Here is a 27,271-nt window from a genome sequence, read left to right as displayed (position 1 = left end):
GTCTGTTCTCTGATTTGAGAAAGAGTGATTTAAAGATATGTCCAATGAGATCACAGGAAACAAGCCTGTTTGATTCAGAAGTACCTCTAAGGGAAGTTTAGCTTGCTGATCACCAACCTTCCTGACAAGGGCATTACTTTGGTCAATTTCCCACAATCCAGCATATGTTCTGCAGCCTTGCAAATTCAGACACCTCATTTTTAATCAGCACATTTAAAAGTGAACCTGAGTTGCAGTGATAGCACAGAGCCTTATACACTTAAAGCAGAAGGCTAAGTACTAAATTTATAAAAAAAAATACAAAGAGTCAAGTGGCACAGGTACCTACATTTTTTTGACAACCAATGCATTTTATTAGGGAAATGCTCATTCACAACAGTAGAGAGAAGAATGATGATGATAATAATAATGAACACCCTCACCACCAACTCCATGTACTCATCACTTGGCTGCAATAATTGTCATCATTTACCATAGTGTTTTCTTCTGTATCCCTTACTTTGTTGTTCTTTTTTTGCCCCAATAGAGACAGGGTCCTGTAGCCCAGGCTGGAGTGCAGTGGTACAATCATAGCTCACTGCAGCCTCGAACTCCTGGGCTCAAGGTATCTTCCTGCTTCAGCCTCCTGAGAAGCTGGGACTACAGGCATGAACCACCATGCCTAGCTAGTTTTTCTTATTTTTTGTAGAGATGGAGTCTCACTATGTTGCCCAGGCTGGTCTCAAACTCTTGGCCTCAAGCAATCCTCCCACCTCAGCCTCCCAAAGTGCTGGGATTACAGGTGTGAGTCATCATGCCCAACCCTTTTAAATAATATTTTATAAGCAAGGGACACTCAAATCTTTGCCAAAAGCCTAAAACAGAGACTGTTTTTGAGTTTTAAATATATTAAAAAATATACCCAAGTACAAATTAGAGTCAGACAGTTTGGCTCAAATCCCAGCTGCATGAAGTTGGGCAAGTCGCTCCATTTCTCTGTGCTTGTTTTCCTCATCTGTTAATTAAGGGGTACCTTAAGAGGTTATATAAGTAAAGCACTTAGAATAGTACCTAGCACACAGTAAACATTATGTAAATGTTATTTATATATATAAAACATCTATATATACAGTATATAACTGTTACCACCTAAATATATGAATAGTAATTATAGATAGTTATCTGTATAACTGTATAAATGTGATTATTATTTTAAAATATTATTACAAAGTCTCAATTTAATAAGCCACCTGAAGGATCCCTGTGAACTAAGTAATCCTCTGTATGAATCAGAGATAAAAAGAAAAGCCTCAAGATTTGTTAAATAGTTAAGGAATATCCGGTATACCTAATAAGGTCTAGGTAAGCAAGAAAACCCCCTAAACTCAAATATACTTCCTTCAGTTTTTGAATGAAGCATTTCAGTTTGAAAGAATAAGAAACAGAAAATAAAGAAAATTAACTGAAAGTGGCATTAAGTTGCTCTCACATTTTTTTTCATTTAATAATACAATTAGACAAGCATAAGAGCAGTCCTTATGCTCTCAAAGAGTTAGCAATTTTGACAGCCCATTAACAGAAAAAAATTAGCATTTGGAAAATTTTAACCCTAAACTACAATTATTTGTACATAATGTTCCATAAGCTGGAAAATAATTGTTTTTCAATTATTTGAGAATAATTGAAAACAGACAGTTCTACTAATACCTCAATGTTATTTCTGGTTCCTTATCAATGGTTTTTTTTTTTTTAACTAAAGATACAAGACTTATTACATTTTAAAAATTCATATAGTAAAGAGATATGTCAAAAATGAGAGACAAAAAAAAAAGAGAGAAAATGTTTTCAGACAAAAGGTGTCAAAATTAGCAAACTAGAAAACCAAATCCTCTTAAGTAAAATACTAATCTAGTTTTAAATCATGTATAAAGTGCTTATGTTGAAAAAAGCCAACTGTTTATTTACTATGTGAATCTCACTTTCAAAAGTAAAAATTACAATATGAAAAGACACTTATATGATATCTATTTTCTTTTCTTAATGTTTATTTTTACATTTTGGATCATTTGGGGAAAATTATTGTACCAATTTGTACAATTACACAAAGGTAAAACACATTAAGTTCTCTGACACTCAGGTAACTGGTGAAATGAAATTGAACTAGATTATCCCTAAGGTTCTTTTTATCTATAGCATTTCAAACAAGGGAATACTATGCAAAAAAAAAAAAGGATGCAGAAATTCTATATGTACTGATGTGGAATAATGGTGAGGACAGTGGCAATAATTAATAATTATAACAATGATAGCATGAGTTACACCAACTAACAGTACTTGCAGCTCATTTTTATTAACTCATTTCATTGTCTATCAACTTTAGGAGGCAGGCACTACTTGTATCATCCCCATTTTATAGCTAAAGAAAGCAAAAGCAAACAGGTTGAGTAGCTTGTCCAAGGTCACACAGGTAGTTAATAGCAGAGAGAGGATTTGAACAAAGGCAGTAATTAACTATTAATACTACCAAGAGTCAACAAATGTTTATGAAGTTCTACCATATTAAGTGAAAAAAGCAAGGTATAGAACATGACACAGTATGTGTCCATTTTTGTAAAGACGGGGAGAAAAGTTATACATGTATTTTCCTGTATGTACATAAAATATTTTCAGAAACTCAAAACCAATGGCTGTTTCAGAAGAGGGAAACTGAATAGCTGGGGGTCAGAGGCAGGGGACAGATTTTTACCTTCGACCCTATGAACCATAGGAGTATATTATAAAATTCCATTATCTATATAGGTTAAAGAAAAAATTAGCTAATATCAACAGTAACAAGGTAATCCTAACATTTGAGAGAAGTATCAGGAAAAAACACACATCACTACTAAGGAACTAAATAGCCAAGAATAGAATAGGAAGGAGACTGAATCATCGTGCTATAATTTGAGAATACAATTAAATTAGAACCATCAAAAATCAGTTTTTGGAAGACTATAATAGACAAATACTAAGGGAAATTATGCAAAAAAAGGAAAGCAAACTGACATTTTTTCAACCCTAATTATTCTTTCCTAATACCAAGATTAGAAAGAATATGCCTGAAATCCTGAGGGTAAATAAATCTTTTCTTGAGTTTTCATGCAGTTACCATCAATCCCACAAGGTGATGCTACAGCTCTACAATTGAGGAAGGAGGCTAAGAGTTTTACTTCCACTCTAAAAGGAAATGGCATTCACATTCTTATACTTCCTTACATCTATGGAAGTATAAGTGAATTAGCAGATGTTTATATCCTGCTGTATAAATTTTACCAATTATACTTTGGGCAGGTTATTTAAAAATATCTATACTACTGGCCAAAAAAAAAAACCAACCCTATAAGGAATACAATTTATTTGTTCTGAATGAAACATTCTGTTTGTTAATGCTCTTACATCCTGCCAAGGTATCTGCACAAAGTTGTTCCAAATTTAGAAAACATGTCTGGAGATACTCTTACTTAAATACAAACATCTACAGTTCCTCCCAGAGCTCCTGAAAAGCATTATCAACTGAATATTAGCCCTGACAGGCACAATAACTCATTTTTCCCTTCTGTGCTGAGTAGTATAGCATACAATTTTAAAAACTTGACAAATTGAGTTTAGAAATTTTCATTTTAAAATGTATGCTATTTTATGGAAGATAGAAGACACGGTGTAGGGGGAAGGTGATGGGCCCAAAACGTTCATCAATTTTTCATGGTGAAGTTTAATTTTCTTCTATTCCATGGATGCATTTTAGAAATTATAACATACAAAATGTCATCATGAAGACTAATAAATCTTAGATATGCATTAAGGAGTAGTAAAAATAAAATAAAAATTTTGGGAATCTAAAAATCAGTCTACAAGGGATAGATAACCGCTTAAGGATGAAATAGTTTAAAATGAAGATATCTGATGGCCAATCAAGAGAGGCAGGCTCTTTTAAAGACAAATAAGACTGATGCCTATAAAAAACATCTACACACTCCTCTTCTAGGCAGCAGAAATTGAGTTCTAAAAAGTGGTCCTTAAAAGGCAAATGACAAAGGCATGGGTTCATTAATACTCAGTTGAAACCCATGTCTAGTTTGAAAGATACTGTGCAACCTACTGGAAGAGACAAGATACACATTCTTTTAAGTGATATGAAGACAGAAAAAAACAATAGTTTCATATAGATTCTGGTACAGAAATTAACATCAGTTTAATGTCTGAACACTAAGTTTAATCTCACATCATTTTAATATCACTGTTAGAGTCATGAAAGGGTAAAATAATATGGTAGCCATAATTGAACCCCTAGAGCTCCTGAAAAGTGTTATCGACTGAATCAGCTCAACAACATCAAGACCCTGGACATTCAGAAAATAACACTGGATCATTCATAGGGCATTTCAATGGAGTGTGGTGAAGGAAAATCACTGGTTGGTTCCCATAAACAACTGAGTCCCCCGAATGAAAAACCCTTTGCTTTCAAATATCTATAGCTCCCATGACCACTAATAAAGCTTCTGAATTGCACATGTTGATTTGTGACCAAGCATCTTACATGGGCAACTCTTATATAATGTTTTAAATGTTTTCTATTTCTCCTTAGAATTAAGACTTTGTTTTTGAACAGAAAAATATTCCTCGACAATTCAGTTCTTATATCTCAGTACCACAGGTCAAGTCATAAAACTATCAATGTTCTTGTATTTCTGCAACAATAAATTAATGATCACATCAATGTTAATGACATTTGCCTTATTCCACGGCAAAGTTAAAATATGTTCATAGTAAGAATTTATTTGCATATACACTGTATTAAAGAGGATTAAACTATGGAATTCACTAGAATGCTTGTCTTCTTACCAGGCTTGATGAGAGGAATCATTTCTTAACACATTCACAGGAACCTTAATCTCACCTAGGAAAACATCTTGGACCAGGTTTCCATTGTTCCACAAGTCGATCCTGAAAATTTTTTGCAAACAATGTTTAAGAGAACACACCACCAAATAGTTTCAAATTACTCTGACTTGCATTATAGCATTAATTTTACATGCTTAAAAGAAAGAGAGTTAGCAATGTCATATACTTCACTCTCCAGACAAGGAAAGCAAACTACTACAGTTGCTTTTATTGCAAAGGACAGAAAGTAATTTTAAATAGTCTAAAAGAAGGTACTTAAATTTCCTAGTTTGAAAGTCTAGGCTTTTTTTTAGCTTATAGCAATAAGGACTAGAGTTACTTTGTTGAATTTGAGAAAAGAAACCAACAAAAGACTACAGTTTCTTTCGGGATTACAACCAATTAACATGTAAAGATAGGTGATTTTAAAAAATACATTACCTGATCACTACAAACACATGATTAATATACCATTTAGATGAACACACTGTTAACAGCACACCTACACATGCACTTATAAAATTTTCTCTTCCCAAACAGCATAGATATTTAAGACCTAGGAAACAGCACAAACTTCAAACACATGCACCTGTTGAATTATCTTCTTACCTCACTGACATTTCTGTTAGACAGCAGATATGTTAAGAAGAATAAAAAAATTATTTCTAAATTTGCTGAGATATAATTTCTTTTCCATTCATTATGCTATGATCCAGAAATTTAATGAACAATTAAATTTGGGAAAAATTAAAAATTAATACAATATAGGTAAAAATTAGGTCATCTTTGTTTATAAAATAAATATATCTGGACTATTTCTGCAAAGAAATCAGATTTTGAAAAGACAATTTTGATTTAAATTAGATGCATGTTCCTCTAAGTTTCATCAACCAACTTGCTATAGAGAATTCTATTACAGTTGGTTCACTCACCTTTTTCAGTTAAATTTAGGATTTTCTTTTGGCACAGAAAGAAATCAGTTCTGTAAAACCTCAAGGCACCCACCTAATTTCTAGCTTTTCAATGTCCTCCTCTTCTACCTGGAACTGGGACTTTCTGGTGTAACTACTGGATCTGGTTACCTGTAAATGAAATATTTTAGTAAAAAAAATTTTTTTTAAGTATCTTTTTTCTACTAGAACTTAAAAATAAGTACCCTCAAAACATTCAATTATAGATATAAACAGAAGAAAATGCCTAAGTTTTACCCCAAACTTGAATATAAAAACAACTGTGGAAGTAGCTGGCAGGTAAGAATAAGGGTACAAAAAAAAAAAAATCAAAAGAATCTCTGCCTCCATGCCATTCCTGTCCACTCAATATATAGCACCATTAGGTTCTCCAGCTGATAGGTAGTCAGTCAGCTGGTGACTTAAAGGCTGAAAACATCCTACTTCAATGAAGCTGCATTTGCTCACAACTGTTTAAAGACTTCCCCACCTTTCTCAAGATACCAATCCTACCTATATTTCCTTCTCACATCTTTGCTAAAAATATCAAGGCCATTGGCAGGAACTTCCTCAATGACTATCAACCTTGATGAGTTTTCTCATCCTTTTCTCAACTAGAGGATCAGACGATTCTCCTCTTTTCTAAGGCTACCCCACCCAAAGTATGCAATAAGCATGCAGCAAGCATTATTCACTATTTTAAATTATAGCTTTCTTTACCAGCTTGTTCACCTCACTCAAGTCTAAGAAAAATTCTCCTCGTAAATTATGGTCTTTCTATCTCTTTCCTTTCTTAAACAGGTATCTTAAAACTGCAAACCATTCTTAAAGCCTGTACTTCCTATCTACTCACTACAGTAACTCCTTATAATCTGACTTCCTCACAGATCACCCTCCTAAAATCTCTCTTCATCACCAAATCTGATGCTTAATTAAAAGTTCTCACCTTCCTTGACCTCTCTATCTGATGTAGTGATCACACAACCACACCTCCTTTCCCAAAAGCACTTTTTCTTTCAGTTTACCTAGGCACTATCCTGGTAACCTTCTGCTGCTTTGTTTCTTTCTCAGAATTTATAAATATGGGTATTCTCCAAGGTTTTATGTTTCATTTTGCTCTAAAAACAACTTGGAGCTGCACAGTGCTATATGGTTTACAAAGTGCTTTCACATCCATTATCTCCTTTGTTCATCAGAACACTGTTCTGAGAGGGGGAAGGGCTAGATTTATTATCCTCATCTTGAAAATGAGGAAGCTAAAGTATAGAATTAAGTGACATACTCAAAGTTGAATACTTAATAAGTGACAGAACTGAGATTCTTTACTTTTCTCCTTTATTGTATGCCTCTACTCCCTAGGCTTTCTTGACTCTTCATAAAAAAGTCTTGAGTCTCGATCTACAACTATTACCCATCTGAAATTTTAGTTACGAACTCCCTAATGGAGGATTTTATATGTTAGACCTCAAGTATTATGCTACAAAACTAAAACACTTAAATGTTTCTTTCTTCTAACTTTTCTATTTTTCCAGATTTGAAGCCATGCAGACAACACTCAACTCCTTCCTTTCTCCCTGTTTCTATAACCAATTTGTTACCTTGCCTTTCGGAGTATCTTTCTCATCTGCCCCTTCCTCTCTATTTCTGTATTACTCTCTTGAAACAGATGCCCCTCCTCCTTTTTTTTTTTTTTTTTTTTTACACATAAACTACAACAGTCTACTGATCTTTATTCTCTCTTCCTAAGCCACCTGGTCAAAGATCACAGTTAATTCTTTCCAGAACACTGCTTTACCATTATAACTTCCAAGCTCAAAAACATTCAATTCATTTAAGCGCCCTCGGCAGGCACTCAAGGACTTTCATCAGCTTGTCCTATTTTATTTTTCTGATCATAGTTCCCATTATTTCCTTAAACAAACCCAGTTAAATCATTACTTGTTCTTTGGATGTAACTTTCTGCTTTTCTGTTTCTGTGCCTCTCAAGCTCAAAATGTTCCTTGTTTCTACTCCATTTCCTTTTACTTAAGAAAATCCATCCTTCCTTCAAGATTTTCCTGACCACTTCAGCTGGAGCAGAGCTCATCTGACCTCCCCAATATATACTGCATTTTACTGCTACGTACACGCATGCTCATGTGCTTTGCGTCTCTTGCTTTAGCTAGAGAACACAGATTGATCATTATCTATCTATATAACCAACTCAGCAAAGGGCCCTCTGAATGAATGTTTCAAGGCCTAACAGGCACTCTTGGTAGAGCAAGCAGGTCAGACCTTGACTTTCAAAGACCCATCTGCTTACTGTAAGGATCCATGAAGCATAGTAGATTCCACACTATTTGACCTTTAAGGTATGTGCACTAATGGAGAGTGTGAATAGCCCTTTAAGTTGCTGTCTTCTTTGTTGTCCCCAGGTTAGACGTAATGATACATCTGCACCAAGTCCTTAGCCAGGAAATGGAAAGTCTCACATTGGTATACTTTCTTTTGTTTTTTTCTCCCTTGCTTCCATCCACACAGTTCACATACTTCACTTTTGGCATTTTCTTTAGCCTGTGTTGCTTTATTAAAGTACAGTAATCGGGCATGACTAGAGGTAACTTCACTTTCTCCACTTTGAAATACCAAGAAAAACACACACATAGAAGAAAAAGTGCAAAATATAACTCCTTTTTTCAAACCTTCCCTACATGTTATTATAATATCAACTGCAACTTGTTCCACTATTAGAACACAATATTTTAGGAGAGTTTCATTTTTATTTTTTTCTGTAGTTTTCAAATAATATGAAGAAGGGTTTCTTTTCTTTCTTTTTTTTTTGAGACAGCGTCTAACTCTGTCACCTGGAGTTCAGTGGTGTCATCACAGCTCACTGCAACCTCAAACTCCTGGGTTCAAGCCATCCTTCTGCCTCAGCCTCTTCAGCAGCTGGGACTATAGCCATGTACCACCATGCCTGGCTAATTTTTTAAACTTTTTGTAGAAACAGGGTCTATGTTGCCTGAGCTGGTTGAAAAACGATTTCTTTAACAAATGCTCCAGAAGTAAAGAACTTCAAAGAACTGTATTTGAGACAACTTCAAGGCAGCTGAAGATCTCTATGAAAATAAGCATGTGTCCACAGAGTGAATTAGGTTAAAAAAAACTTTAATAAGGCTCTAATCATATAATATTTTATAGTCTCAAAGGAGTCTCACATGCTTTGGGCATTAGAAAAACTCTGAATCAGGCAGGGCTGCTGTTTTCCTTTATATTAATAACACTATCCTTTCACAAGATAAGAAACTTCAGTCTCATTAAGTGATTCTCAAAGTCAACTAGGACTGGAACTCAGATCTACTGAATGACAATCACACTGACTTCACTAGTGGTTTGCAAATGGTACACTGTGGGAATCCTGTGGCTACTGCCTCTCAGGTAGGAGGCGGTTGGGGTGGAGGAGGTTGAGGAGGAGGGTGACTGGGGAGTGGGAGTGGCACTAGCCTTTCTCACTCCCAAGTCAGAGAGAGCTCTGCTTTTATTCGTTTTATATGCTGATCCTCCATTGCATTACACCATGGTTCTAATGCTTTCAGGAGAGAAATGCGTAGTTACGTTAATTGATAAAATGATTTCTATGGTTATGGTTTGAAAAAAGAAATCAACTAGCATTCAATATTAAATATTTAATGTTAACATTTACATAAAACAAAAAATTACCTCAAAATAAAAGATTTCATTAAACTGCGGATTGCTTGTTTTCTTCTTTACTTTTGTCTTCTTTTGGTCATTCCTGTTCCAATGTGGTAGAGTTTTACCTTGTAGAACTTAACAGTACACAATTATAAAACATGCTATTTCCAACCAGGGAGCCTGACCTCTGTTTATAAGTTGAGGTGACTCAGGGAAGACCGTAGTTTTAAATATTACTTAGGGGAAAAAATTAATGTGTCCCTACAAACTCAAATCAAAGAATATATAAGCTTGGCATATCCTATATATGCCAATATTATATTATTCTCTCTATGGCTATACTAGACTGCCAAGCTTTTTAGGAGTTTTTAAAACACATTATACTTATATAAGCAATTCAGAATAAATTGTGAGAAGGGAGACAATGAGATTTAGAGTACGTTTATCTGTGTTGAAAAATACCCAAGGAACATGAAAAATATTCTTAACTTAGTTTACTTGGGCTTCAGCTAAGATAATGACTTTTTTTTTTTTAAAGAAAAACCATTTTATTTTGAAATAATTATAGAGTCAGAGGAGATTACAAAGAAATGTACAGGGAAATACCATGGTTTTACTCAGTCTCCCCCAACGTTAACATCTTATACAACTGTGGTACAACAGCAAAACCAACAGTGACTTCCCCCCCAGACAAGAAATGAGTGGCATAAAACACAAATTCATATGCCAAATAGTTTCTAACTGTATATTACTAAACAATTACACTAAAGAATTTGTCAGGTACAGATTAAAAAAGAAAACCAAAAATAGCTCTACTAGGTTGAATATTTTAACATGCAAAAATAAATCCCTCTGATAACATTTAATATTACAAGATTGAGTATCTGCTTCTAAATTTAAAACTGTCTGTAATAATAATAGCATAGCATTATTTGAGCACCCAGTAAGTACCAGGCATGGTACTAGGCACACGTACAAATACATTTTTCAAAGTGGTATGTTAGTAATTTTCTAAAAAATAAGAATAACTAGAGATCTTGGGGTTGAGAAGGGGTGTGTGTGTGTGTGTTGTGTGTGTGTGTGTGTGTGTGTGTGTGTGTGTGTGTTGAGAGAATATTGTGCTTTTTGTGTCATGATTTTAAACATTCAATTTGTAGACACAGTTCAGACTAATCAGTTCCTTAAAGAAACCACAATGAAGTTACATAACACAAAATACAGTAAGTGCTATAGGTTTTTTCATAAATTATGAAACCATTAAATCAATGATATAGCACACTTCCCCACACTCTAGTACTTCAGCAGTTTGTCTATAGCTTAGAATTCTCTTTGCAGAGGGCAGATCTCATGAGTAGAAAGGCAATTTTCATTCCTGAGCTGCTTTCCAGATAAAAATATGGAAATTACCTTGTTTTTCTGAGAAGGCATTTATTAAAACAGAATTTTACCTGCATAAAATTTGGACATGTGAATGTAGGAATGCTGATGAACGAAGAAGGCCAAGTTTATGTTTTAAAGTACTACATTAATAGTATAAAACTGAGGTTGTTCCCCACAGCCTAAGAGTCTGGCAGATTTGAAATGGCACCCATTTTCTATCTGTAAAAAGAGGACTTGGTTGTTTACAAGCATATGACAGAACTCCTAAAGATTTTTCTTTCAAAGCATTCATTACTTTGTGTCATAAGTAACTATTTAGCATTGGCTTTTAGAACCTTACATTTCAAATTTTAAATCAAACTTGAAAACTTAAAAACCTAATAATAATTCAGTAAACATTACCTAGAAGGGCCCACTAGAGAAACTGTTGCATAAGGGTCACAGCTTTGTCCATTTATGAGAGGCAACCCATGGCATGCCTTGATGCTAAAGTAGAACAAAAGAGATTTAACATATTAGAGTCACATTAAACAATATAAGACATTATCTTTAAATACCAATTAATACATTTAAAGGGTTCAAAATTGTTTTCCACATGTCTGCAGTTGTTTGGTTATATATTACCTACACAAAATATAGGTACGTATGCCTTTATTTATTTATGCTATATCTTCAAAATAGGACTAAACAGGAATATCACAAGCAGTCCTGAGACTAGCAAATATAGGTTGAGTATACCAAATCTGAAGATCTGAAATCTGAAATCCCAAATCCTCCAAAATCCAAAACTTTCTGAACGCTGACAGGATGCTCAAAGGAAAAGGTCACTGAAACATTTTCGATTTGGGGTTTTTGGATTTGGGATGCTCAACCAGTAATAATATATAATGCAAATATTCCAAATTCCAAAATAATCAGAAATATGAAACACTTCTGGTCCCAAGCATTTCGGATAAGAGATACTCAACCTGTAATATTTAACACACTTCCTCCAGCTAAATACCCAACAAGGTACATTTTGTGGTTTGATAATACATCAAAACTGCTGTGGCTTCTACAGAGGAAAAGAAAGCGGTGCAAACCTTAAGTGAGAAACTACAAATCAACCCAGCTCTATGGCGTCATATCCTCTGCTAAAGCATGAATGACAAACAAGGAAACAACTGTGGTTTCCACTTAAAAATCTGATTCATAAATATAGGGCAGGACTCACATAATTGTTAGTAACAGAGCCTGCACAGTTCTGCAGAAAATGTTTTAGACTATAAAAACCAAGGTCATCTAATCCACTGCACAGATTATATAGTTATTGGTATTTACAGAAAACACAAAATCCAACTTACTGTTATCTGTTCTTCAAATTTTCTCATTAAATATTACTGAGTTCTAATTTAATGTCTAAGGGTCTGCATTTTCCAATATCTAAGAAAAACTCATGAGTGTCACTGAAAAGCATTCTTTGTTGAAAGATGTAGGTTGTTGAGCAACACCCTATTTCTCTCCATAAACCACAGATCATATATGTGGCTGAAGTATGAATGGTGTACTTCCGAGTAGAGAGAAATGATAGTATGACTCATTTCTATTAAACTGAGCATCAAAATTCACATTAAAAAATTTTTTAAACTAACCAAAGAAAGCACAGGCCAAGATAATAATTCTGGTTTTTAATATTAAGCTCAGGTACAGTCAAATTTTCCCACCATACATGCTGTTTGAAAGTTACATTTCTCAGCTAAACCTCAAAATGACACCGGATTTTTATATAGCATTTGCAATTTACTGTGCACTTTCACAAAATGCACCTAATTCTCACAACTGCCTTTGAGAAGAGGATTATCATGCCATTTTAAAGAAGAAAGCAAGGCTCAAGGAGGTTATGTGAAAAAGTAACAATGTAAGGCTCAAAGAGGTAAGGCAACTTGCAAGAAGCAGGCCTTGAAGCAACTTCTACTTTGTTAACTCTATTACTAAAGTCTAGTGCCCTTCTATATTCCCATTGTGCCTAAAAATATTATTACTCTCCTTGCAACACCAAATTTATCTCATATACATACTAATTATGAGAAATTTTAATTATAGAAACCCAGTTTACTGTAATTTTATGAGTTATAAATAAGAAAAATTCAATACAGTATAAAAAGGCTTATAAAAATATCCATAAACCAAAACAATGATGCCCATAAACCAAAAGTATAAGTGTATAAAAATCATCAGAAATACTCTTTAATTTTTAAGCATAAGATGGTTAAAAATTGGGTTTTCTGCCAAACTTAAGTAGGTTTTCCATGCTTTTTGCTTTTTCTTCTCCCTCAGGGATACCAATGATTCTTATATTAGCTTGTTTTACATAGTCCCGTATTTCTCTCAGTGATTGTTCATTCTTCTTTATTCTTTTTTCTATATTTTTGACTGACTGGATTAATTTGAAAGCCTTGTCTTCAAGCTCTGAAACTCTTTCTTCTGCTTGGTCTAATCTGCTGTTAAGGCCTTCTGCTATATTTTGAAATTCCCTAAATGACTCTCATTTTTTTAAGTTCTATCTTTTCTTACATTATTTTATCTCTTTAGAGAATTTTTCATTCATGTCCTGAACTATTTTTTTTGGTTTCTTTGTGTTGGTTTTCAACTTTTTTTTTTTTGAGACAGACTCTCACTCTGTTGCCCGGGCTAGAGTGCCACAGCGTCAGCCTAGTTCACAGCAACCTCAAACTCCTGGGCTCAAGCAATCCTCCTGCCTCAGCCTCCCGAGTAGCTGGGACTACAGGCATGCGCCACCATGCCCGGCTAATTTTTTCTATATATTTTTAGTTGTCCAGCTAATTTCTTTCTATTTTTAGTAGAGAGGGGGTCTCACTCTTGCTCAGGCTGGTCTCGAACTCCTGAGCTCAAATGATCCGCCTGCCTCGGCCTCCCAGAGTGCTAGGATTAGAGGTGTGAGCCACCACGCCAGTTTTCAACTTCTTTATCAATCTCATTCAACTTATTTGCCATTTAATACTTAGGTTGGGGACTATTGCTGGAGACCTAATGTGATCCTTTGAGGGTGCTGAAACAGCTATTTGCATTGCTAGTGTTCTTATGCTGGTTCCCTCTTATCTGAAACCCCTTTTCTCAGCTCAAAACAGGTAAGTTTGCAGTGTACCTGTTCTCCTCTGCTGGAACTCTCTTACTCAGTGAAATGAAGTCCCTGGATGGTGCACGTGTGTCCTACTCCGGGGGAGATGCACTAAGAGCCTGTAATGCAGCTTTTCTCCTATGTCGTCCCATTCCCCTGTGGTTGTCACAGTCAGAACAGGTGCCAGGGGATATTCATGCAGAGTCACAGCCGCTCATGCTGGGCAGGGCCATGGTAGCTGGGTGGCTCACGGCTGGTGGGGCCATGGAGGCAAACAGCACACTGCAGGAGAGTTGCAGCAGCTGGGGCTTTTTCTCTGCCTAGGACTGGTGGTGGCAGCTGCTAGAGGCCATGGGCACCCGCTCTGCTCGGACCCCCCACTACCAGGGGTGGGGAGGGCACACAGCACCCAGTCTCAAGACACGTTAAGAGTGCCTGCCCTGCCCGCTCCCTACCCAGCCCAGCCAGGGCATTGGGGAAGCAACTACAGTGGAGCTGACCCCTGTGTAGACTGGGCACTCTGGGGCTGAGAGCTTAGAATGGCTTCAATTGAAGCAATCTGGAATTGGAAGCCAGTGGAACCCTGCTGTGCCTGCTTTCTGGTGCAATGCTGGTCTCTGAGCAGCTCCCTGATCGGTCTGGAGGCCTGCTGTGATGGTGGTGTGGTGGGTGGGCCCTTGCAGCTTGGGTTACAGTATCTGCAGGGGTAGTGTGGAGCCCTGGAGTTCTATCCTCTGACCTTTCCTCATGTGTAGGTACCTTCCAATCCTGCTAGCAGTTCACCCAGCTTCCCTCTCCTTCACTTTGTGTGTCTCCAGTTGCTTCTCTGATGATTCACAATGCTCTAAGACGATCCATATGTAGGTGAGTATCTATCTGCAACTTTTTTATTTTTCTTTTGCAACTTTTGATCCTCTCCTTGAAAGCAGTGTGTGCAGGCTGTTTCTAGTCCACCATATTGCTGGAAGCCCTCTATAGGTTTTAATCCACTATTTATCCTTATTTATTTTGAGGCTTAAATTGTCCCATATTTTGTCATTTGCAGTCCCTTCAAAAGTTGGCTTCAATGTCCTCTCTACATATCCCCATTTTTTTTTTAAGTACTTCCTTACTCTCTGGCTCTACAAGATGCTCCAGGCTCATCTCATACTTTCCTTGCCCAAGCCCTGAAATCAGACACTGCAAAAAGGAGTCCAAGTTCTTTTACTGAAGCTGCACTAATACTGTAGCCATTAGCCACAGTATTTTAATTTTGTAATTAATTTTACACAAAATTAAAAATTCAGTTCTTCAGTCATACTGGCCATATTTCAAGTTTTCAATACCCACACATGGCTTGTAGCTACTGTTTTAGACAGTGAAGACATAAAATATTTTCTTCATCACAGAAAGATCTACTAGGCAGTGCTGACTGAAGAATAGTATTTAGAAACCAAGATATAGGTGCTATGTATGGTCATTACTACTGGGATGACATTGCTTCTAGGCCTTCTTTGTGAATAGAGCTAGCGTACACACACAAACATACTCCCTACTCCATTTTTTTTTTTTTTTTTTTTTTTTGAGAAATCTGCACTCAAAGGAAAGCACAGAAATACTGATGGTAAATAGGGGTGGAGTGTGGGTTGGCAGAGATGAGGTCTGAGGAGGCGTGTCTTTTAGGATGGGAGATACTAGAACATGTTTATTATGTTGATGAGACCATCCAGGGGAGAGGGAAATGCTGATGAAATGGGAGAAAGAAGGAATAACTGAAGGAGCAAAGTCCTTGAACAGGGAAAACAGATGGAACTTAGAGCTCAGATGGAAGAACTCACTCTCAACAAGAGAAGGGGCGCCTCCTTTACTATAACATAAGAACAAAAAGATGGATGCAAATACAAGTTTGAAGATTTAGATTCAGGAGACTTAACCAGTTTCTAGTCTCGGGTGACAGAGAATTTTGTAGGTATATTAGAGAAGCACCATAAAACTCCAGGGCAGATAAAAGTGCCCAGGTGAGGCCTATGATGATGAATTTCAAGTGACATCAGGCCAGGCGCAGTGACTCAAGCCTGTAATCCTAGCACTCTGGGAGGCCAAGGCGGGCGGATCGTTTGAGCTCAGGAGTTTGAGACCAGCCTGAGCAAGAGAGAGACCCCATCTCTACTAAAAATAGAAAGAAAATTAGCTGGGCAACTAAAAATATACATATATATATATATATACATACATACATATATATACATACATATATATATATAAATTAGCTGGGCATGGTGGCACATGTCTGTAGTCCCAGCTACTCGGGAGGCTGAGGCAGTAAGATTGCTTGAGCCCAGGAGTTTGAGGCTGCTGTGAACTCGGCTGATGCTAACTTGGCTGATGCTAACTTGGCTGATGCTACAGCACTCTAGCTCAGGCAACAGAGTGAGACTCTCATTCATAAATACATAAATGAATGAATGAATAAATAAATAAAGTGAAATCAGCCAGTGTGGTTTTCTTCAGCAATATTCAGGTGCAGATTGAACACAGGAGAGGCTGTGGCATTCATTCATATTAGGATTTTTCCAGATAAATAAGAGGAATGAAGAGAAGAACAGGGAAGTTTAGAGAAGCTGCAAGAAATGACTGTAGTGAAAGATCATGGAAAAAGATGTAGATAGAAGTCAAAGCAGGAGTGGGTAAGAACATGGTAAAGATCAGTAGATAGAGGTCTTAGTAAAGTTCAAAAAATGCTGCAATGGGGACCTTCTAGATCTGGAGGATAATAGCAACTACTAGGATATGAATCTTTCCATGTTACCCCCAAAACCAAAAATTCAGCAAGGAGCACAAAGAAAACCATATGAAACCAGGCCTGCAGCACTACTAAAGAACTGGGAATATCATGAACTTCAAAATATCTATAAAGGTGAGAAATCAACAACAAATTCCACAAAGCTACTACTGGAGCTCTGTTGCTGCAATTCAATGAGTATGGAGAGTAGAGGCTTAACAAAAGCTCTGTGAAAAAGAAGAGAAGGAAAAAAAGAATGTAGATCAGCATGTGTTCATATAAAGACCTTTCTGTGAACATTTACAATAGCTTTCTTTGTAACACCTCCAAACCACCAGAGGTGTCAACAGAGGTTGAGTCAGGAACTTAAACTTCTACTTCCGCCTGACAATAAATGAGCAAGCATTCTCCTTCTTCCACCAGCACATTAGAGGCAGAAGATTTAAATAAGATCCAGAGTTTCATAACATAATACCCAAAATGTCCAAGATATAATTGAAAAATCACTCCTCATACCAAGAACCATAAAAACCTCAACCTAAATGAGAAAAGGCAACAGATGCAAACCATGATGATATGAATTTTAGGATTATCTCACAAGGATTTGAAAGTAGCCATCATGAAAATGATTCAATGCATAATTATGAATATGCTTAAAACAAATATAAAGTCTTAACAAAATAATACAAAGTCTCAACAAAGAAATAAAAGATATAAAGAAAAACCAAATGTAAATTTTAGAACTTAAAAATACAATAACCAAAAGAAAAAACTCCATAGGGGGCTCAACAGAAGAATGAAGAGGACAGAGGAAGGAATCTGTGAACTTGAAGGCAGAACAATAGAAATTAGCCAATATGGAAAATTGGATTGCCATATGCAGAAGAATGAAACTGGACCCCTATCTCTCATCATATACAAAAATCAACAAGATGTATTAAAGACTTGAATGTAAGACCTGAAACTATAAAAAAACCCCAGAAGATAACCTAGGGACAACTCTTCCGGACATTGGTCTAGGCAAAGAATTCATGACTAAGACTTCAAAAGCACAGGCAACAACAACAAAAACAAAAACAAATGGGACTTAATTAAGCTACAAAGCTTCTGCACAGCAAAATAAATAATCAACAGAATGAAGAGACAACCTACAGAATGGGAGAAAATATTTGCAAACTATATATTCAACCGGGAACTAATATCCAGAATTTACAAGGGACTCAAACAACTCAACAAAAAAAACCCTCAAAAAACCCCACTAAAAAGTGGGCTAAGGACATGAATAGGCATTTTTCAAAAGAAGACAAACAAATGGCCAACAAACACATGAAAAAATGTTCAACATCACTTATTATTAGAGAAATGCAAATTAAAACCACAATGAGATATTATACCAAATAGAATGGCTATTTTTAAAAAGACAAAAAAGTAACAGATGTTGGTGAAGATACAGACAAAACACTGTTAGTGGAAATGTAAATTAGTGCAAACTCTGTGGAAAACAGTATGGAGATTTCTCAAATTACTAAAAATAGAAATACCATGATCTAGCAATCCCATTTCTAGGTATCTACCCAAAGGAAAAGAAATAAATATATAAAAGAGATACCTGCACTTGTATGTTTATTGTAGCACTATTCACAATAGCGAAGATATGGAATCAACTTAAGTATCTACCAATGGAAGACTGGATAAAGAAAAGATGCACATATACACAATGGAATACTATTCAGGTATAAAAAAGGATGAAATAATGTCTTGTGCAGCAATATGGTTGCAACTGGAGGCTATTATCTTAAGTGAAGTAACTCAGACACAGAAAGACAAATATAATATTACATGGTCTCACATGTGGGAACTAAATAATGTGTACATATGAAAGCAGAGTGTGGAATGATGGACACATGGAGACTCCAAGGGGTCAGGGGGTGGTGAAAGGGGGTAGATGATGGGCAGTTGCTTGGTGGGTACAATGTGTATTACTTCAGTGATATACATACTGAAGGCCCTGATTTCACCACAATGCAATGTATCAATGTAACAAAATTGTGCTTGTACTCCGTGAATATATATAAACAAAAAATAAATGGGGGAAAAAAAGAAATTACCCAATATGAACAATAGAGGGAAAATAGACTGGTGAAGGGGAAACCAAAGAACAGAGCCTCAGGGACATGTGGGACTGTAACAAAAGATCTAACATTTTGGTTACTCGACCTCTGAAAGGAGAGGAGAAACAAAGCAGAGCTGATAAAATCTTAGAAGAAATAATGGCTGAAAATACCCCAAATTTGGAAAATGACATAAATGTACATAATCAAGAAGCTGAGCGAACTCCAAACAGAAAAAACCCAAAGAAATCTATTCCAAGACACATCACAAACTAAAATATAGAAAACCAAAGGCAAAGAAAAAAAATCTAAAAAGCAGTCAGACAAAAATGATGCAGTAACTACAGGGGAAAATTAGTCTGAATGACAGTGGATTTCCCATCAGAAACCATGGAGGCCAGAAACCCTCCATGGTTTTTGATGGGAAATCCACTGTCATTCAGATTAATTTTAATTCAGATTAATTCAAGCACAGAAAGAACTGTCAACTTGAATTCTATATCCAGTATAAACATTTTTTAGGAATGAAGAGGAAATCAAGACATTCTGAAATTAAGGAAAACTAAGAAAATGTATCATCAGTACACATACCCTAAAGAGTGGTTAAGAGCAAATTCTCCAAACATAATGATGGAAGAAACCTTGAAACATCAGGAAGGAAAAAAAAAAAAACATGGAAAGAGAAAAAATACAGGTAAATACAATAGACTTACACTTTCCTTCTCCTTTTAACTCTTCTAAATTTTGTTAGATGGCTGAAGCAAAAATTATAATGTTGTTTGATGTTCTTAATGTACATAGAGGAAATATTTAAGACAAAGTACATTATAAGTGGTGGAGGGTAAAGAGATTTAAAAGAAGATAAGGTTTCTATACCTCATTCTAACTGGTAAAAAGCTGACACCAGTAGACTATGGTAAGTTATGCATGCATAATGTAATACCTAAAGCAACCACTAAGAAAACTATACAAAGAGATACACTATAAATTTTTTTAAAGCCACTATAGAGAAATTAAAATGGAAATCTAAAAAATGTTCAAGTAATCCATAGGGAAGTGAAATCACAAAACCAAAAACCAGGAAATAGAAAACAACCCAAAAATGGCAGATTTAAGCCTAACATATCAATAAATATATTAAAAAGGTAAAAATTCACCAAATAAGAGAGACTGGTGCAAAAAAAAAAAAAAAAAGTGACCTAACTATATTCTGTTTACAAGAAACTACACACAACATTTTAGATGAATCTAAGTGAAAAAAGCCAATCTCAAAAGATTGTATACTGTATGATTCCATTTATTCAACATTCTTGAAATGACAAAATTATAGATATGAGACAGAGCAGAGTTTGCTAAAGGTTAGGGATGGTGGCAGAGAGAGGAGAGGAGATATGATTATAAAGGGGGCAGCATAAAGGACATCATTATGGTGATAGAACAGTTCTGTATCTTGATTGTGGTGGTAGTTACACAAATCTATATGTGATAATATGATATATAACTATATAAATACATGGTACCAATGTAAATTTCCTGGTTTTAATATTGTGGTTCAGATTTAACCAACTGAGGGAAATGGAGAGAAGGGTACAAAGGATCTGTCTGTACTATTTTTACAACTTCCTATAAATCTATTAATGACCTCAAAATAAAGAAGTTTTTTTTAAAAAATCAAACTGCCTGCTATAGTTTGGATCCCCTGTTAAAATCTGATCCCCAGTGTTGGAGGTGGGGCCTGGTAGGAGATGTTTTGTTGTAGGGGCAGATCCCTCACGAATAGCTTGGTGCCATTCTCTCAAGAGTCAGTGAGTTTTCATGAGAGCTGACTGTCAGAAAGAGCCTAGTATCTCTCCCCTCTCTCTTGCCATGTGATCTACATGCTGGCTCTCTTCTGCCTTCTGCCATCAGTGGAAGCTTTCTGAGGTCCTCACCAGAAGGTGCCATGCTTCTTGTACCACCTTTAGGACTGTGAGCCAAATAAACCTCTTTTCTTTATAAATTACTCAGCTTCAGGTACTCCTTTATATTAACAGCAACACGCAAACAGACTAAGAGACTGCTAGAGTTTAAATCCAGGTCCTACCACTTCCTGTGTGAATTGGGCTTATTTCACCAATCTGTCCATCAGTTCTGTCAACTGTAAAATGAGGATAACTGTATCTACCCAAGCTATGACTAGATATAAATAATATATAAAAAAGGGAATGATATATGCAACAATATGGATCAATCTCAAAAGCATTATGCTAAGCGAAAGACTCCAGACACAAAAGACTATAATTCAAATGACATTTTAGAAAAGGCAAAAATTGTACAGACAGAAATCAGATCATGGTTGCCTCAAAAGGTGTGGGGAGAGGGAACTTTCTGTTACAGTGTTGACTTTTGAAATCATGCTAATATTCTGCATATTCAAAAATAAAACTAAACCAACGAAGATGGGGAGAAAAAAATCTTAAATGAATGCAACCAAACCAAACCAATTCAACTGTGTTTCAAATGACCATCATAATTAAACTAAAGTGGGAGGGAGTAGTGGAAAGAGGTCTAATCCAAGTATTAGGTCATTAAATATAAAATGTCTAATTTTGAGTCAAAAGTTTAGTTTATTATATCTCAAATAAGAAGCAGTACAATTAATCAAAGTATGCTCCTAAACTGTCGACACAGTTTTGCCATCTTAACGGTAGCTTATTTATGCCAGCAGCAAAGAAGCCTGGAGAGTGAGTGGCAATGAAATCGCAAAAGGCGTTTTCCACAGCTTCTTGAGAATTGAATATTCTCCCTTGCAAGAAGTGGTCCAAAACCTGGAAGAAGTGGTAGACAGTTGGTGCAAGGTCTGGTGAATACAGTGGATGACAGAGAGTTTCCAAGTCCAGCCTCTGTAGTTTGAGCAGCATTATTTTTTGTTACATGTGGTCCTGCAAGAGGATTAGCCTGTCTCTATTGACCAATCTCTGCTGCTTAATCGCAAGGATCCTCATCATTTTGTACAATTGGTTGCAGCAGATATCCACTGTAATTGACTGACCAGATTTCGTGAAGTTGTAGTAGATAATACCACTGCTGGACTACCAAACAGACATCATTAGCTTTTCTGGATGAATATTTGGTTTTGGACTGTGTTTTGGCACTTCATCTTTATCCAACCATTATGCTGAATGCTTGCGAATTGTCAAAAAGAATCTATTTTTCATCACATATAACAATACAGTGTAGAACTGGTTCGCCTTTATGTCATGACAGCAAAGAAAGGCAAGTTTTGAGATGATTTCTCTTCTGATGCTCATTTAATTCATGCGGCACCCATCTGCTCAGCTTCTTTACCTTGCCAATTTATTTGGAATGGCCCAATATTGTTGGAATAGTAACATCAAACCTTGCTGCTAATTCACACATAGGTTGAGATGGATTTGCTTCCACTACAGCTTTCAGTTCATCATTATCCACCTTGGTCTCAGGTCACCCACATGGCTCACTTTCAAAATTAAAATCACCAGAATGGAATTTCTCAAACCATTGATGTACTATGCGTTCATTAGCCACATCCTTTCCAAACACTTCTGTGATATTTCAAGCTGCCTGCACTGCATTGGTTTCATGATGGAACTCATATTCAAAAATAACACAAATTTTTGACTTATCCATGGTTTCACAAAAATTGCTCTAAAAAAAAAATGTGAAAGATAATCACAAGCCAAAATGGGCATTTGAAAGACTGAGGATGTATCTTCACAATAGTGAAAAAAAAAAGAAGTGTCAAAGTGAAATGTCAGAGATACCAACTGCTGAACTTAGTACTTAAGGAAATCGCACATTTCATACTTAATGACCCAACACTTTTCACTATATGCTCTCAGTCTAAGAGGGGAAAAGCTGCAAACAAATCTTGAACTGTAAGTAAACCCAAACTGAAGAACATTAAAAATAAATAAATAAATAACTGGCCCATATTCGTTAAAAATGTGAATACAAATGAAAGACAAAGAAAAGCTAAAAACTATTCCAGGTTAAAGGAGATTAAAAAGACATATCAATTAAACATAACACATAATCCTGGACTGGATCCTTTCTTGGAAGGGAAAAAATGCTTCAAAGGACATCATTGGGACAGTTAACAAAAGGGGAATATAATAATTGTAAATTAAAGTATTAGAATACTACTACAGATTAGAAAAAAGTATGGTAACAATGTTAAAGTTCTTGAATTTGATAAATGTACTGGAGTTATTTAACCTTATTCTTAGGATATATACAGTGTTATATGAAGAGACAAATGGTCATAATGAACATAACCTTCCCTCAAAGAGTTCAGAAAAAATTAACTTGCTGGGCACAGTGGCTCATGCCTGTAATCCCAGCACTTTCGGGAGGCTAAGGTGGGAGGATTGCCTGAGCCCAGGAGTTCGAGACCAGCCTGGGCAACACAGCGAGACTCCGTCTCTATGAAAAAATTTAAAAAAATTAGCTGGGTGTGGTGGCACACATCTATAGTCCCAGCTACTCAGGAGGCTGAGGCAGGAGGAACGCCTGAGCCCAGGAGTTCAAGGCTGCAGTGTAGTGAGCTATGATTGCACCACTGCACTCCAGCCTGGGTGACAGAGAGAGAGCCTGTTTCTTAAAAATAAATACATAAATAAAAAGAAAGAAAATTAACTAAGTAATACTATATATACTATTAGATAGATATATTTATACATACAGAGAATGCCTCAAAGGAGCTGAGGTTTTCACAATCAGCAAGGAGATAAATTATTGCCTGGAGCAGCAAGAGAAGAGCAACATCTACTCTACTCCCAGAAGGACATCTACTCTATTCCCTGGCTCTGGCCCTAAGATATGTGTGTGTAATAGAAAAACAAAGCCTCTGATTGAGAAGGCTATGAAAGTACCTCAGCACCTCAGGGGACATTCAGATACCAACTAAAGCAAAAACAAAGAAAACATCCAGAAGAAGGACATGGGTAGTTTGTTGATAACACAGAGTAAAGGTTTGGAGGGAGGGAAAGAGTCAGGATTGGGCTAAAACAGATTTCCAAAACAGAAGATTAGAATCTGGGTGATAAAATATGACATGAGGGTGGAAAAGTTAAAAAGGAATTCAAAATAGGTAGGAATCAATACTGGTAATCTTCAGGTGGGCATTTAGGACTAGCTCCAAGGTCTCTAAAGCTCTGCTCTATCGTGTAAGAATTCCTAGAGGATCTCCTCTAGGAAGTTTTTCTAACTCTCCTCTACCAGGTAGTTAGACACCCTTATCTGTGACCCTATAATACCCTAATGCCTATATATAATTTAACCTACATTCAATAAATATTGGTTAAATGAATTAATGATTCACCATAACCTGAATAGACCAAACATGAGAAAAATAAATTGACAATCAACTTAATAAAGAAATGACACAGCAGAGTTTAATTTTTGAAAAAGTTTCTGAAATATTTAAAATAAGGAATTGGTTTAAGATTCAAAGAATGCAAAATGGAGAATTGTTTCCAGTTTATTTTGGTACAAGAAATATGCTTACTGTACAACAAGTTGCTGGCACACAGTTCCATTTTCTGTTATCAGTTCATTCAGTTTTAATTCAAGGTGAACTTTACCCTATAATGACAAAAAAAAAATTACAAAACTGAGTCATCTATTTTACTGACAAAATATTAAAGGTATGTACTTTTTCAAATGGTACTCATATGTAATTATCCACTTACCACTAGTACAGAGCTCTGTCTACAGTAAGTATTTGTTAAATGACTAATAGCCAAAAACTTAGATCAAAGTTCCAAAAGATAAACAAATGTTTACTTCAAACATGGTATTCAAATTTAAGAATTTTATGCCCAGTTCAATAAGTATTTATGTATCTCAATTATCATAGATTAAAAGGAAAGATAACACTTATATTTTAGGAAATTTTGAAATAAAATCAAATGATAAAATGTAGGATGCATTTTTCAGAAAAGATAAACCAACAATAAGGACAGAGGTGGTATCATTAAAAGATAGAAAAATCATACAATTCTAAAACAATAAATTTAAAACTAAAAGTCAGTAAAGACTCAATTTGTCAATATTTACTTTTATCAAACATTAAAGATTTATAGAATATCTACTATGTTAGGAGCCACTGTGGGAGTGGGTAGGAATCCACAGATGTCTAAAACACAGTTACTATTTACTAGAAACTCACAATCTAGTTGGGGAGACAATAAACAAAAGATAACAATATATAGCCAAGAGTATTGATGGGAAGATGTGATACTGAAAATAAAGGTGCACTTTCTTAAACAGCCATTAATAGATGGATTTTTAAAAATTTAGTAGTATACATTTAAAGGAATTCAAACTATCAACTTCTCAAGAAACAAAGGCTTAGGAACAATATAATCTAGAGTTTGATATTTCTACCCTGCTATTGGAGATGAGCAATTCTAAACTGGTTAAGAATCAGTGCTGGATTACCTCCACCCAGCTGACAGGACAAATTCCCACAGTGCCAAGTGGAGACTTCAGGGGTGTGATGTCTAGGGGCTGATGATGTGAGTGATTCCATCAGAAGTAGAAAAGTTCATTCTCTAGTCACTGTTCCTTTTTGGAACAACCCCTTTTCAGACATTCTTTCACAGAAATCTAACCTGAATTACCCGCACTATTTTATGGGGACTTGTCATACAGGAATGCTGAGGTCCACTAGCTACATAGCTCAGGGTTAGATAGGTAGTAAATAATGAGTAACAAATACTGATGGATTTTAACACAAAAGTCTGTATGAGAAAGCTAAGCTCTAAATTAACAAAGGCATCAGTGGTAGTAAAATGAGAAGTTAGGTGGAGCTGGAACTAAAATAAATCCTCCATTAAAAATCTAGGTACAGATATTTATAAAATCATATATAATTTATAAACTAGGCCTTTCATTATTCCTGCATTTAATATTCACAAACTCTATTATTCAAGAGTGACCATGATGGTCCATCATATGCAGTAATTTGCAATTTACTCAACTAGAAGTCTGAATGTTTTCTGTCATGCCAGCATGTATGTGTAACTTGGCTAGCAAGGGAGCCTAGCCAACTGCACAAACATTTGTATCTCAAAACAGTTTTACTATTTTAACATGCATGCATTTTCTGATAGAAATTGTATGCTAACAAGGTACTCCCAACTGTCTCTCAGGAAATGTCTAGGATCTACTCTAGTTCCAAAACAATTAAAAAATTAAAATATAGTAGAAAAACATATAATCATTTTATTTTCGACTAAAATCACAGTACTGTATCAAGTCAAGCCTAGAAATAAAAAGACATTTAATGGGATTCTACCAGGAATCATTATCATTGAGTCAGAGCCTACCTAATATGTCCATTACTCCCACTGACTGGTAAACAGAACATTCCTTTGGTATTAGTCAACAATAACATAACTGGATATTAACCTGTTCAAGAAGCGAGTGGGGACAGAACAGGCACACACACGACACATACTATTAGGGTGAAACACTAAAATTAAAAGGCATTATGACTTAAAATAAAAAATTATAATTTCTAAACTGTAAAACACTACATCTCATTGTATATTTTAACATGGAAATATGTACATCATACTTAGTAAAAAAATAAGTTGCAAAATAGGGCATATAATAATTTGTAAAAATAAAAAATATATGTATAAAATTACTTCAAGGCCACCTACTGAAATATTGATAAAAGTTGCCTTTGGTTGGTAGGATTGCAGAAGATTCACTTTTCTTTTTTGCTCTAGATTTTCAAAGTTTATACTACCAATCTAGACTTTCAAAGTTTCTACAGTTTTCAAAGCTTCTACATTTCTACTGTGTTGCTTTCATAAAGAAAAATAAACAAAAATTTAAAATTATTTGAGCTGCTTTTCAGTTACAAAAGCTCAAATCTGTGACCATTTTAGGAACATTATTTAGTCTTCCCAACTATTTTCACATAAAAGTTCGGTTTTGCTTATATCTGTATCTATCATTTTATACATTTGGATTGTAGCAAAACAAGTCTTTTTTTTTTTTTTTTTGGAGGGGCAATTATGAGTCCAGTTACATTTCCTAGCCTCCTCTGAGACCACGGATGGCTGTATGATGCAGTTCTGGCCCATGAGATAGAAACAGAAGTTGCTGGGGGTAGGGAGGCATCATTAACTTTTTCTAGAGGGAAAAAACTATCGCTCAGGGCCTCAAATTATCTCCAACATATTTCAGATTTCAATGTCTAGCATTCCATCAAAAATTACTGAGCATGCCAGAAGACTGAAAACCAAGAGAAAAAAATGGCAAAAGCAGCAGATTTACAGGAGATGCAGGCATTGGAATTAAGTGCAGAGTTTGAAACAGCTGTTTTAAAAGTTTTTAAGATTAA

At 35.6% G+C, this 27,271-nt stretch overlaps 1 protein-coding gene across 2 annotated transcripts in view; it reads right to left on the bottom strand.

The window, feature by feature from the left end:
• The window catches only part of RASA2 (RAS p21 protein activator 2), a 112,436-nt gene that overhangs the window by 40,216 nt on the left and 44,949 nt on the right, over positions 1 to 27,271 (bottom strand). For both annotated transcript variants that reach the window (XM_045539357.1, XM_045539358.1), the window contains exons 5-9: positions 24,419 to 24,495; positions 11,304 to 11,387; positions 9,549 to 9,621; positions 5,905 to 5,981; positions 4,861 to 4,962 (exon numbers count right to left, since the gene is read on the bottom strand). In XM_045539357.1, the coding sequence (XP_045395313.1) occupies positions 4,861 to 4,962; positions 5,905 to 5,981; positions 9,549 to 9,621; positions 11,304 to 11,387; positions 24,419 to 24,495 (413 nt within the window). The remainder of the gene's footprint in view (positions 1 to 4,860; positions 4,963 to 5,904; positions 5,982 to 9,548; positions 9,622 to 11,303; positions 11,388 to 24,418; positions 24,496 to 27,271) is intronic.

The sequence above is a fragment of the Lemur catta genome, chromosome 1 (assembly GCF_020740605.2).
Source record: "Lemur catta isolate mLemCat1 chromosome 1, mLemCat1.pri, whole genome shotgun sequence".
Lineage (NCBI taxonomy): Eukaryota > Metazoa > Chordata > Mammalia > Primates > Lemuridae > Lemur > Lemur catta.
This window is presented reverse-complemented; position numbering and strand designations above follow the sequence as displayed.